Source organism: Prionailurus viverrinus, chromosome D3 (assembly GCF_022837055.1).
Source record: "Prionailurus viverrinus isolate Anna chromosome D3, UM_Priviv_1.0, whole genome shotgun sequence".
NCBI classification, from domain to species: domain Eukaryota; kingdom Metazoa; phylum Chordata; class Mammalia; order Carnivora; family Felidae; genus Prionailurus; species Prionailurus viverrinus.
In genome coordinates this window covers 38,584,235-38,597,144 of record NC_062572.1, presented here as the reverse complement: position 1 = coordinate 38,597,144, position 12,910 = coordinate 38,584,235, and the positions used below count along the sequence as shown (strand labels likewise).

At 39.1% G+C, this 12,910-nt stretch overlaps 1 protein-coding gene across 7 annotated transcripts in view; it reads left to right on the top strand.

The window, feature by feature from the left end:
- The window catches only part of ARHGAP28 (Rho GTPase activating protein 28), a 226,245-nt gene that overhangs the window by 130,983 nt on the left and 82,352 nt on the right, over positions 1-12,910 (top strand). For all 7 annotated transcript variants that reach the window (XM_047827012.1, XM_047827011.1, XM_047827008.1 and 4 more), the window contains one exon: positions 7,742-7,944. In XM_047827012.1, the coding sequence (XP_047682968.1) occupies positions 7,776-7,944 (169 nt within the window). In that variant the 5' untranslated portion in view covers positions 7,742-7,775. The remainder of the gene's footprint in view (positions 1-7,741; positions 7,945-12,910) is intronic.

Below are 12,910 nucleotides of genomic sequence, written 5' to 3'. Positions count from 1 at the left end.
CTTGGCATGAGTAAGAAATTGTGTGCTGTAACTAAAATTGTCATTAGTAGCCCTAAATGTGTCTGCTCCTCATCTTCTAAGATGTACTTATTCTTTCTCAAGTTTCTCACTTCTTCAGACATTTTCGGTGCCTGGATATATCTGCGTGTTTGCTTAATTTCTAAGATAACTTATGCCAGTCCATGCAGTTATTGAGGTGATATTTCTGTGCTGGCATGGAAAATATATCCATGACATATTTTTGAGTAGGGGAAACAGAGCAGCTTTAGGCAAATACTAGGCAAATACTGATGTGATACAGATGGAGAAGACCTTCAATTTCCACTTTATAACTTATGTATGATTTAAACTTTTATGCTTTCAGTACTGCGTTATAGTTTTTAAAAACTTGGTCCATGACAGGGCACCTGGGTGGCTCAGTCCGTTAAGTATCTGACTTCGGCTCAGGTCATGATCTCATGGTTCATGAGTTTGAGCCCTGCGTCAGGCTCTGTGCTGATAGCTCAGAGCTCACAGCTCAGAGCCCGGAGCCTGCTTCGGATCCTGTGTCTCCATCCCTCTCTGCTCCTCCCCCATTCGTTCTCTCTCTCTCTCTCTCTCTCTCTCTCTCTCTGTCTCTCAAAAGTAAATAAACACTAAAAACAAACAAACAAACAAACAAAACTTGGTCCATGTCTGTCATTAATACTGTAGCTTTTTCAGAAGTCAAGCACATTCATTTTTGAAAGATATAAACCTAAAAAATATCCATAAGTAGAGAAGGTTTTGGGCTTCTGAATATGGTATATGAAGGGTAGTAAGCTGTGTAGCAGTGGTAATTGGATACGGTTTATAAGCTGTTTCTATACTAGAATTCTGGAAATTAGTTAGTGGCTTTCAGTATTGGTCTTGTTGCAAAAGGGAAAAGTCTTCAAAGCATAAAAAATAATGAAGGAAGCTACAGCCATCATGATACCTGTGTTGATTTCTGTCTCTACCATTAGAATATATCTGTCTTCGGGCACCTGGGTGGCTAAGTGAGTTCAGCTGACTGACTCGTGATTTTGGCTCAGGTCATGATCTCATGGTTCGCACGTCGGGCTCTGCACTTACTGCCTGTAGCCTGCTTGGGATTCTCTCTCTCCCTCTCTCTCTGTGCCCCTCCCTTACTCATGCTCTTTCTCTTTCAAAATAAATAAACATTAAAAAAAAAAAAGAATATGTGTGTCTTTCAGACTATAAAGAATTCAGTAGAAAACTCTTACCACCCAATTGTTAAAGCTGCCTAAAATTCACAGCATAAGAAAATAAAAGGGATAGTTCATAATTTTCTGAAATGCTTTGAGTTTTAAAAATAAATTGGCTAACTCCCTGCCAGTTGATGTTCAAAACTCACACTGCTTAACAGTATGGTAGTGTCAGGATCAGTGGTAAAATGCCAGAAACTTCTGCTAAAAGTGATTTAGAAATGTAGGATTCCTAGAGACAATATTGAGCACGCAGATTTGTTTTCTTACTCCCCTGTCTCTTTGTTTGCTCCTGCATATCAGTGTGCTTTGCATATGCTATAGGACATGGCTAAATTCTATAGCAGTCCTCTGCTGCTCTGCATATAAAAATGAAACTGCCCTAAGTGAGTCATAATGCCACAGTGGCCTCTTTTCATCTGGGAGTTCTTGTTTTGGGTGAAACAGCTCGGCCTGCACACTGGTGAAGAGGTAGTCTCAGCGTTTTGGTCAACTCCAGTTGAGCCAGGGGAGAACAAGGCAGGCTTGGAGTTCTTTGAAAGAAGGTGCACAGTCACTCCAAATTGGAAAATTAAAAAGAAAAAAAATAATGTCAGAACAAGATTAGAAGATCATACTGCATAAAGTAGCTCAGTTATTCATGGTTCAGAACCAAAGTGTTCTTGTTAATCAAACATTGTTCCCAGGGAGTGTGAGATTTGTCAATCAGATACCATAGAAGTGAAATATTTTTTGAATTTTTTCCAGTTTTATTGAGATATAATTGACATATGACATTGGGTTAAATTTAAGATGCACAACATGTTGGTTTGATATGTGGACGTGTTGCAAAATGATTACCACAACAACAAGGTCACTTAACACATCACCACCTCACATAAAAATACTTCATTTTATTTTTATGCAAATCTCAAAAATTTCCCAGAATTCTAGCATTTTCGCATGTATTTCCCCCACTGTGCCTCTTGTTTTTTAAAAATTTTTTTTTTTTTTCAACGTTTATTTATTTTTGGGACAGAGAGAGACAGAGCATGAACGGGGGAGGGGCAGAGAGAGGGAGACACAGAATCGGAAACAGGCTCCAGGCTCTGAGCCATCAGCCCAGAGCCCGACGCGGGGCTCGAACTCCTGGACCGGGAGATCGTGACCTGGCTGAAGTCGGACGCTTAACCGACTGCGCCACCCAGGCGCCCCGTGCCTCTTGTTTTTTAAACTCACATTTGTTGGATATTTTTGTGTTCTAAATGTACACATGTGCTAACTTATTTAGTCCTCGCAGCAGTCCTGTGACAAAGTGCCCCCCATGAAGCTGCTCCCTGCTCTGCTCAACTGTGTATCTGCTAGATTGGAGGTAGCCCTATTGTGGCCCTCCTAGATCGCAGGAGTCTGCGCTGCCCTCCTCAGTGGTCCGACCCTGCCCGTAGCAGTGATCCAGTTCTCCCTGAACTCACTATGTATGGGTCTTTGTGTTCCAGGTCGGTGCCCCCTTCCTCATCCTCATGTAGGATTTTTCCATTTAATGTTACAGATTATTTCCTCACACTACTATCTCAGTATTTAAGCAGCCAACTTAAAAATTTTTTTTCAATTTTTAATAGTTCTGATAAAAGTTACCATATTAACCTTTTTTTTTTTTTTTTTTTTTTAGAGAGAGAGTGTGAGTGGGGAGAGGCGACAGAGGGAGAGAGAGAGAGAGAGAGGAGGGGATCTTTTTAAAAAAATATATTTTAGTGTTTATTTTTTGAGAGAGAAAGTGAGCGTGAGTAAGCAGGGGAGGGGCAGAGACAGAGGGAGACAGGTCTGATGTGGGGCTCAATCCCATAAACCATGAGATCATGACCTGAGCCAAAGTTGGACACCTAACCGACTGAGCCACCCAGGTGCTCCAGAGATGGAGAGAAAATCTTAAGGTCTCTCTTAAGGTTGATACCACAACCCTGAGATCATGGCATGAGCTGAAATCAAGAGTCGGATGCTCATCCGAGTCACCCAGGCACTGCCACTCTTAACCATTTTTTTTTAATTTTTTTTTTCTCTTAATGTTTATTTTTGAGGCAGAGAGAGACAGAGCATGAACGGGGGAGGGTCAGAGAGAGAGGGAGACACAGAATACGAAACAGGCTCCAGGTTCTGAGCTGTCCGCACAAAGCCCGACGCGGGGCTCGAACCCACAGACCGTGAGATCATGACCCAAGCTGAAGTTGGACGCTCAACTGACTGAGCCAGCCAGGCATCCCAACCATTTTTTAAGCATACAGCTAGCTCAGTGGTATCAAGTATATTCACATTGTTGTGCAACTACCTCTACTATCCCTCTCCAGAACTCTTTTTCTCTTGTAAAACTGAAACTCTATACTCGTTAAACAAAAATTCCCCATTTCCTCATCCGCACAGAGCCCAGAAAGCACCACTCTGCTATTTGTCTCTATGATTTTGACTTCTGTACATACCTCTTATTAATGGAATCATACAGCATTTGTCTTGTGACTGGCTTGTTTCACTTAGGATAATGTCCTCAAGGTTTAGTCATGTGATAGCATGTATCAGAATTTCCTTCTTTTTTAGGGCTGAATAATATTTTATTATATGTATAGACCACATTCGCTTATCCGTTCATCTGTCAAAGTTGCTTCCACCTTATGGCTATCAGGAATAACACTGCTATTAACACAGTGTACGGATTTCTCTTTAAGACCCTGATTCAATTCTTTTGGGTATATATACCTAGTAGGAGTTGAATTACTGCATCAAATGGTAATTCTATGTGTAATTTTTTGAGGAACTGCCATACTGTTGTCCACAGAAACTCGACTTACCAACAGTGAACAAGGGTTCCATTTTCTCCACATTCTTGCCAACACTTGCTTTCTCTTTTTTTTTATAGTAGCCATCCTAGTGGGTGTGAGCAGCCAACTTTTTACACCTTCTCTGTCATCATCTTAGATACTTTTCCAAAGCTAACTTTTACTATATGTACTTTTAGTTGAAATATAGTTGACATACAATATTATATGAGTTTGAGGTGTCCATCATAGTGATTTGACATTTATATATTTATAACATTTACAAAAATTCTTCCCATAACTGTAGTCACTATCTGCCACCATACAGTATTATTACAATATTATTGACTATATTCCCCTTGCTGTACTTTTCATCCCTGTGATTTATTTTATAACTGGAATTTTATGTCTCTTAATGTCCTTCAGCTGTTTCACCCATGGTCCTAGTCTCCTCCCCTCTGGCAACCATCAGTTCTCTGTATTTAAGAGTCTGTTTTGTTGTTAGTTGTTCATTTGTTTTGTTTTTTAGATTCCACATATAAGTGAAATCCTATGGTATTTGTCTTTCTCTGATTTATTTCACTTAGCATAATAATCTCTAGGTCCATTCATGTTGTTGAAATGGCAAGATTTTGTTCTTTTTAAGTCTCTAATATTCCATATTGTGTGTGTGTGTGCATGTGTACATATATACATCACGTTCTGTATCCATTCATCTGGACACTTAGGTTGCTTCCATATCTTGGCTATTATAAATAATGCTGCAATAAATATAGGGGTGCATATATCTTTTTGAATTAGTGTTTTCATTTTCTTCAGGTAAATACCCAGAAGTGGAATTACTGGATTGTATGGTATTCCTATTTTAAAAATTTTGAAGAACCTTCACACTGTTTTTTTGTAGTGGCTTCACCAGTGTACATTCTCACCAACAGTACACAGGCATTCCTTTTTCTCCACGTCCTTGTCAAAACTTGTTATTTCTTGTCTTTTTGAAACTAGCCACTGTGACTGGTGTCAGGTGTCAAAATGGTGCCACTCATTTTGCTTTGGATTTGCATTTCCCTGATGATTAACAATGTTGAGCATCTTTTGATGTGTCTGTTGGCTATTTGTATGTCTTCTTTGGAAAAGTGTCTATTTAGGTCATCTGCCCATTTAAAAAAATTTTTTTTAACGTTTATTCATTTTTGAGAGACAGAGAGAGACAGAGCATGAGCGGGGAAGGGGTAGAGAGAGGGAGACACAGAATCTGAAACAGGCTCTAGGCTCCGAGCCATCAGCACAGAGCCTGACATGGGGCTGGAACTCACGAACTGCGAGATCATGGCCTGAGCCAAAGTCACTCAACCGACTAAGCCACCCAGGTGCCCCATCATCTGTCCATTTTTAGTTGGACTTTTTTTTGGTATTGAGTTTTATGAGTTTTTATATATTTTGGATTTTAACCCTTTGTGTAGCCACACACCAGCAGACTCTAAGCCAAGGGTAGATGATGGTCTGGCAAGGCTAAAAGAGTGACTTAGAGACAGAGATCAAGACATAGGTTTATTTGGGGAACTTACATACAGGAAATCCAGGAGTGGCCAACTGGACAAAGCATCCACTTCTGGAATCCACATGCAATAAGTTTTTATAGTGTAGCAACTAGCCTACCAACTATCTGTAGCCCTTCCCTTCCGTGCACAGCCAGTGTTCCAAGGAGATTGAGGCCTAGCATCCAGACATTCTTTGTTACAAGGGAGATATTGGGTTGGCTACCATTGGATCTCCTAACCTTGAATACTGAACAACATGTTCTTCTACCTATTCTGTTTGATGGGAATATAGAAGGAGGATAGGATCTCTGCATTTTCAAGATAGTGATTAACACAGACATTCAGGGTGTGCTTGCACAAACAGCTTTCTAGTATGTACCATACGCCCCTTACCACATACATCGTTTGCAAATAACTTCTCCCATTCAGTAGATTGCCTTTTTGTTTTGTTAATTGTTTCCTTCACTGTCCAAAAGATTTTAGTTAGATGGAGTCACAATTGTTTATTTTTGCTTTTGTTGCCCTTGCCTGAGGAGACACATTGAAAAGAATACCACTAAGACTGATGTCCAAGAGTTTGCTGCCTGTGTTTTCCTTTAGGAGTTTTATGGTTTCAGGTCTTACATTTAAGTCTTTAATCCATTTTGAGTTTATTTTCATGTCTGGTGTAAGCAGGTGGTTCACTTTTATTCTTTTGCATGTACCTGTCTAATTTTCCCAACACCATTTATTAAAGAGACTCTCTTTTCCCCATTGTGTATATTCTTGCCTCTTTTGTCATAGATTAACTGACCATGTGAGTGTGGGCTTATTTCTGGGCTCTCTATTCTGTTCCGTTGATCTGCGTGTCTTGTTGTGCCAGTACCATACTGTTTTGATTACTATAGCTTTGTAATACAATTTGAAATCTGCAATCGTGATACCTCCAACTTGTTCTTTCTCAAGATTTCTTTGTCTCTTTGAGATCTCTAAAATTCCATAAAAATTTTAGGATTATTTGTTCTTGTTTTGTGAAAAATACTATTGTTATTTTGACAGGGATTATGTTGAGTTTTTGGATTGCTTGGGTAGTACGGCCATTTTTACAATATTGATTCTTCCAATCCATGAACATGGTGTATGTTTCTATTTATTTGGGTCATCTTCAACTTCTCTCATCAGTGTCATATAGTTTTCAGAGTAGGGGTCTTTCACCTTCTTGGTGAAATTTACTTCTAGGTCTTTTATTCTTTTTGATGCATGTGTAAATAGGATTGTTTACGTAATTTCTCTTTCTGCTAGTTCATTATTAGTGTATAGAAATACAACAGATTTCAGTATGTAAATTTTGTATCCTGCAGCTTTATTGAATTCTTGTGTTAATTCTAATAGTTTTTCATGGTATTTTGGGGGTTTTCTATATATAGTATCATGTCATCTGCAAATACTGACAGTTTTACATCTTTCTTACTAATTTAGAAGCATCTTATATCTTTTTCTTATCTGATTTCTGTGGCTAGAACTTCCAGTACTATATTGAATATAAGTATGAGAGTGGACGTCCTGGTTTGCTCCTGATCTTAGTGGAAAAACTTTCAGCTTTTTACCATTGAGTATGATGTTAGCTGTGGGTTTGTCATATCTGGACTTTATTATTATGTTTCCTCTATATTTTGCTGAGAAGTTTTATCATGAGTGGATGTTGATTTTGTCAAATGCTTTTTCTGCATCTATTGAGATGATCATATGGTTTATATCCTTTATTTTGCTAATGTGATATATCCTGTGATTGATTTGCAGATATTGAGCCACTCTTGAATCTCTGGAATAAATCCCACTTGGTGGTGAATGGTTTTTTTAATGGATTGTTGTATTCAGTTTGCTAATAATCTGTTGAGGATTTTGCATCTGTATTCATCAGAGATATTGCCCTAAACTCTATGCTTTGGCCAATACAAGTAACTGCATGCTTTGTGAGTGTGTGAAAATTATAAAAAAGTATTATCACGGTGATTCCTACATGGCCAGAGAATCATTATGAGTTATAGGGAATAAAAAAGAAGGGCCACCACTGAGTGGAGATTATTCTCTCAAAGCCCACTCTATCACACTTAACTCTATTTCTCCATTGATTTTAAACATAAATTTTATTTCATGATTTGTAACATTAAAAGACACTAATTTTTATTAACAACAGATATTGTTCTTTCCTCAGAAAATCTATTCCTCGCTGCCGAAGAATTAACAGAATGCTCTCCAATGAGTCCCTACATTCGCCTGCATTTAACCGTTCCAACTCACAAGCCTCCATAGACAGCACCTCCATGGAGGACTTCTTGCGGGAAATAGAAAGCATTAAAGAGAGTAGCATGAGAGCACAGGAAGAGCAGATACCAGCTGAGGTCAAGCCTGTGGATGGTAAGGTGTTGGATCTGTCTTCCCGTGTGTTTACTATCTTTCTTCGTATGTCTTGTTGTGTTCGCAGATGGAAATCATTCTAGTAGTAGTTTAACAAATGAAATCAGTAGAATTTGGCATATCAGCTACAAGCTCCCACTCATTTATATCTGTTGGACTGGCTCATGGTGGCTTCTATAAACAGTGACGTGTCCTAACAAGAAGAGCTGTCAACATCCAACTTGATTTCTGACGTATCACTGCTTAGGCATGCTGTGCCTATCATTGATTTGATTCATTATCATCTGGCAGATTGAGTATTCTAATTTTGATGGCTTTTACATTTGTACACTTGACTATTAATTACAAAAAAAAGAAAGAGAAAGAAAAAAGATGCCAGTATAATTGTAGAGGAAAAAAATATTTGGTTTTGCAGCGTCTACTAGTATTAATGTATTTAAGGAATAGATTATCTTGTATTTCTCAAAGTAAAAGCTATGTCAAATATACCAATTTTTAGGGGCGCCTGGGTGGCGCAGTCGGTTGAGTGTCCGACTTCAGCCAGGTCACGATCTCGCGGTCCATGAGTTCGAGCCCCACGTCAGGCTCTGGGCTGATGGCTCAGAGCCTGGAGCCTGTTTCCGATTCTGTGTCTCCCTCTCTCTCTGCCCCTCCCCCGTTCATGCTCTGTCTCTCTCTGTCCCAAAAATAAATAAACGTTAAAAAAAAAAAAAAAAAATTAAAAAAAAAAAAAAAAAAAATATACCAATTTTTAGTGAAACTAAACAGAAGATTGAGAACTAGAAAAAATATAATTGTCCTTAATTATTAAAAAGAGCTAAATTAGGGGCGCCTGGGTGGCGCAGTCGGTTAAGCGTCTGACTTCAGCCAGGTCACGATCTCGCGGTCCATGAGTTCGAGCCCCGCGTCAGGCTCTGGGCTGATGGCTCGGAGCCTGGAGCCTGTTTCTGATGCTGTGTCTCCCTCTCTCTCTGCCCCTCCCCCGTTCATGCTCTGTCTCTCTCTGTCCCAAAAATAAATAAAAAACGTTGAAAAAAAATTTTTTTAAAAAGAGCTAAATTACTACCTTTGGATTAAAAGTATAGGTCATCTCAGTTGCTCTCTATCACCAAGTAAATACATAAGATATCCAAGAAAGACTGAAGGTAGTTAAGTAAGTACCCACCTAAGAATGTTTCCATTAGCCAGTGATTAATCTCAAGACAATGACCAAAACTTTTAAAAAGTTTTCGTTCTGGGGCACCTGGGTGACTTAGTTGGTTAAGTCTCTGACTCTTGATTTTGGCTCAGGTCATGATCCCCCGAGTTGGTCTCTGTGCTGACAGTAGGGAGACTGCTTGGGATTCTCTGTCTCCCTCTGTCTTTGCCCCTCCCCTGCTTGCATGCACACATTCTCTCTGTCTCTCTCTATCTCTGTCTCTGTCTCTGTCTCTGTCTCTCTCTCACTCTTTCTCAAAAATAAACATTAAAAAAAAAGTTTTCACTCCTCATTCCTTTGCTTGTAAGTCTGTCCTTCTTAGGTCTGAAAAATAGTAGTTTATGTGCACCACAATTAGTATATGTCACAAATCATTAGAAATAAAAGTCCCACCACACATTGAATGAAAATCCGTTCAAGGAAACCGTCTCCATCAGTGTGGTGTATTCTTACTCCGTTTACCTACACCTTTCCATCTTGCCTTTTTAGATCCAGAGAGTTAGAAAGACACATGAAGGAAAATACCTTTTATTCTTCATCCCTTTTTTCAAACTAGCTAGCTATCTGTATTAAAAAAAACATGAGTTCATACTCATAACCTTCCATTCCAGTTCACCACCACAAGATTTGTTGTTGCCTTCTTCTTTTTTTTTCTGTATTTATAAGTCCTCCAATAATGAGACACCTGGTTTCTACTATCATTTGCTCAAACCTAGAGTACACAGAAAATATTTTCAGGTTTGCTAACCTAAATTTCTACAAAAAACATACCTATTAACTAGACTTTCGTATTTATTTACGGATTTTTCCCCTTGAGCTATTCACACAGAACTTTAAGTGTACAATTCAGTGATGTTTGACTGATGCTAACTTTGTAGCCTCACATTAATCAAGAAAGATAACATTTCAGTCAACTCAGAAAATGTCTTCATGCTTTTCCCCAATCTTGTCACTCCCATGACTACTGTTCTCTGGCCAGAAGCAACCATGATTCTGATGTTCTTGTTTCATAGATTAGTTTGGGGTTTCGCTTTTTTTTTTTTAATATATTTTTTTAATGTTTGTTATTTATTTTTGAGAGAGAGACAGAGAGAGAGCAGGGGAGGGGCAGAGAGAGAGGGAGACACAGAATCCGAAGCAGGCTCCAGGCTCTGAGCTGTCAGCACAGAGCCCAACGCGGGACTTGAACTCACAAACTGTGAGATCATGACCTGAGCCGAAGTTGGCCGCTTAACCGACTGAGCCACTCAACCGACTGAGCCACTCAGGTGCCCTGGGGTTTTGCTTCTATCACTTCTTTCACTGAACATAGTGTTTTTGAGATTCATCTGGTGTATCAGTAATTCCTCTCCTTTTATTACGGGGCAGTTTGTATTAGTTTCCTAGGGCTGCTGTAACAAAGTACCCCAAAACCCCGTGGCTTAAAACAGCAGAAATTTACTTTCTTGCAGTTGTGGAGACTGGAAGTCAAGGTGTCAGCAGCTTCTCTGTTCCATTCCTTTCTCTTAGCTTCTGGTGGTGCATGCAACTCCTGCTATAGGCAACAGCGCTTGGTACTGTTGTAGGTGTGTAACAGCTACACATGTTGTACCACCATCAATACAGCACTGTTTATATGAACGTACATTTTTTTTATTGTGGAACAATTTAAAACCTACAGAAAAACTGCAAATACAACTTAAATAACCTTCTTTTTGGTCTGGAGCCATTTGACCATTTGAAAGTAACTTGCCAACTGCCCCTGTTACTCACAAGTACCTTAGGTCTTTAGATCTATAGAATATATCTAAGATATAATGTATGTATATTATATGTTTTAATTTTGTAAAATATATATACACATACACATACACTTTTGTCTATTCTGTCAGTTATGGATAGGAAGTTGGTAAAATCTCCAACTCTAATGATTGTGGATTATGGATTTGTCTGTCTGTGTGTGTGTGTGTGTGTGTGTGTGTGTGCGCATGTGTGTGTGCAGCTGTTCTGTATATAGTGACAGTATAACTACTGAAATGAAGAAATTATTTTTTTTTAAATGTTTATTTATTTACTTTTGAGAGAGGCACGGGCACAGGCAGGGAAGGGGAAGAGAGAGAGAGGGAGACACAGAATTTGAAGCAGGCTCTAGGCTCTGAGCTGTCAGCACAGAGTCCAATGCAGGGCTCGAACCCATGAACCGTGAGATCGTGATCTGAGCCAAAGTCAGTCATTCAACTGACTGAGCCACCCAGGCGTCCCAAGAAATTATTTTTGATACATCACTGTTATCCAATCCTGACTGCATTTAAATGTTGGTATATTTCCTATATTATCTTTTATAACAAAAGAATCCAGTTCAGAATCACTTGTACTTCATTGCCATGTTTCTTTTGTTTCTTTACATCTAGAATTGTTTCTCAGGGCTTTTATATATATATGTGTGTGTGTGTGTGTATATATATATATATATATATATACACACACACACACACATATATGTACACACACACACATACATACATACACATATATACATACATGACCTTGAAGCTTTTGAAGATTACAGGCTATTTTGTAGAATATTCTTCCGTTTGGATTTGTCTGGTGTTTCCTGATGATTCAGATTCAAGCTCTGCATCTTTGCAGATCATGATGCTGTCTGTATTCTTTTCATTGCGTCCTATCAGGTGGCATATAGTTTTGATTTTCCCATTAATGATGATGTCTACTTGAATCACTTCAGGTGGTATTAACAAGGTCTCTCCCTGTGAAGTTACTACTTTCATCTTTGTGATCAATAAATACTTTGTGGAAATCAAAACCACACTCAGATACCACCTCACACCAGTCAGAGTGGCTAAAAGGAACAAATCAGGAGACTATAGATGCTGGAGAGGATGTGGAGAAACGGGAACCCTCTTGCACTGTTGGTGGGAATGCAAACTGGTGCAGCCGCTCTGGAAAACAGTATGGAGGCCTCAAAAAATTAAAAATAGATCTCCCCTATGACCCAGCAATAGCACTGCTAGGAATTTACCCAAGGGATACAGGAGTACTGATGCATAGGGGCACTTGTACCCCAATGTTTATAGCAGCACTCTCAACAACAGCCAAATTATGGAAAGAGCCTAAATGTCCATCAACTGATGAATGGATAAAGAACTTGTGGTTTATATACACAATGGAATACTACATGGCAATGAGAAAGAATGAAATATGGCCTTTTGTAGCAACGTGGATGGAACTGGAGAGTGTTATGCTAAGTGAAATAAGTCACACAGAGAATGACAGACACCATATGTTTTCACTCTTAATGTGGATCCTGAGAAACTTAACAGAAGACCATGGGGGAGGGGAAGGAGAAAAAAAAAAAAGTTAGAGAGGGAGAGAGCCAAACCATAAGAGACTCTTAAAAACTGAGAACAAACTTAGGGTAGATAGGGGGTGGGAGGGAAGGGGGGGTGGGTGATGGGTATTGAGGAGGACACCTGTTGGGATGAGCACTGGGTGTTGTATGGAAACCAATTTGACAATAAATTTCATATTAAAAAAATAAAAAATAAATATTTTGTGGAAATAAAATATTCTATATCAAGCTGTCAAATTATTTCTTTTTTATGTTTTATTATTTATTTTTTGAGAGAGAGAGACAGAGCATGAGCAGGGGAGGGGCAGAGAGAGACAGAGACATAGAATCTGAAACAGGCTCCAGGCTCTGAGTTGTCAGCACAGAGCCCAATGTGGGGCTCAGACTCACGAATCATGAGATCATGACCTGAGCTGAGG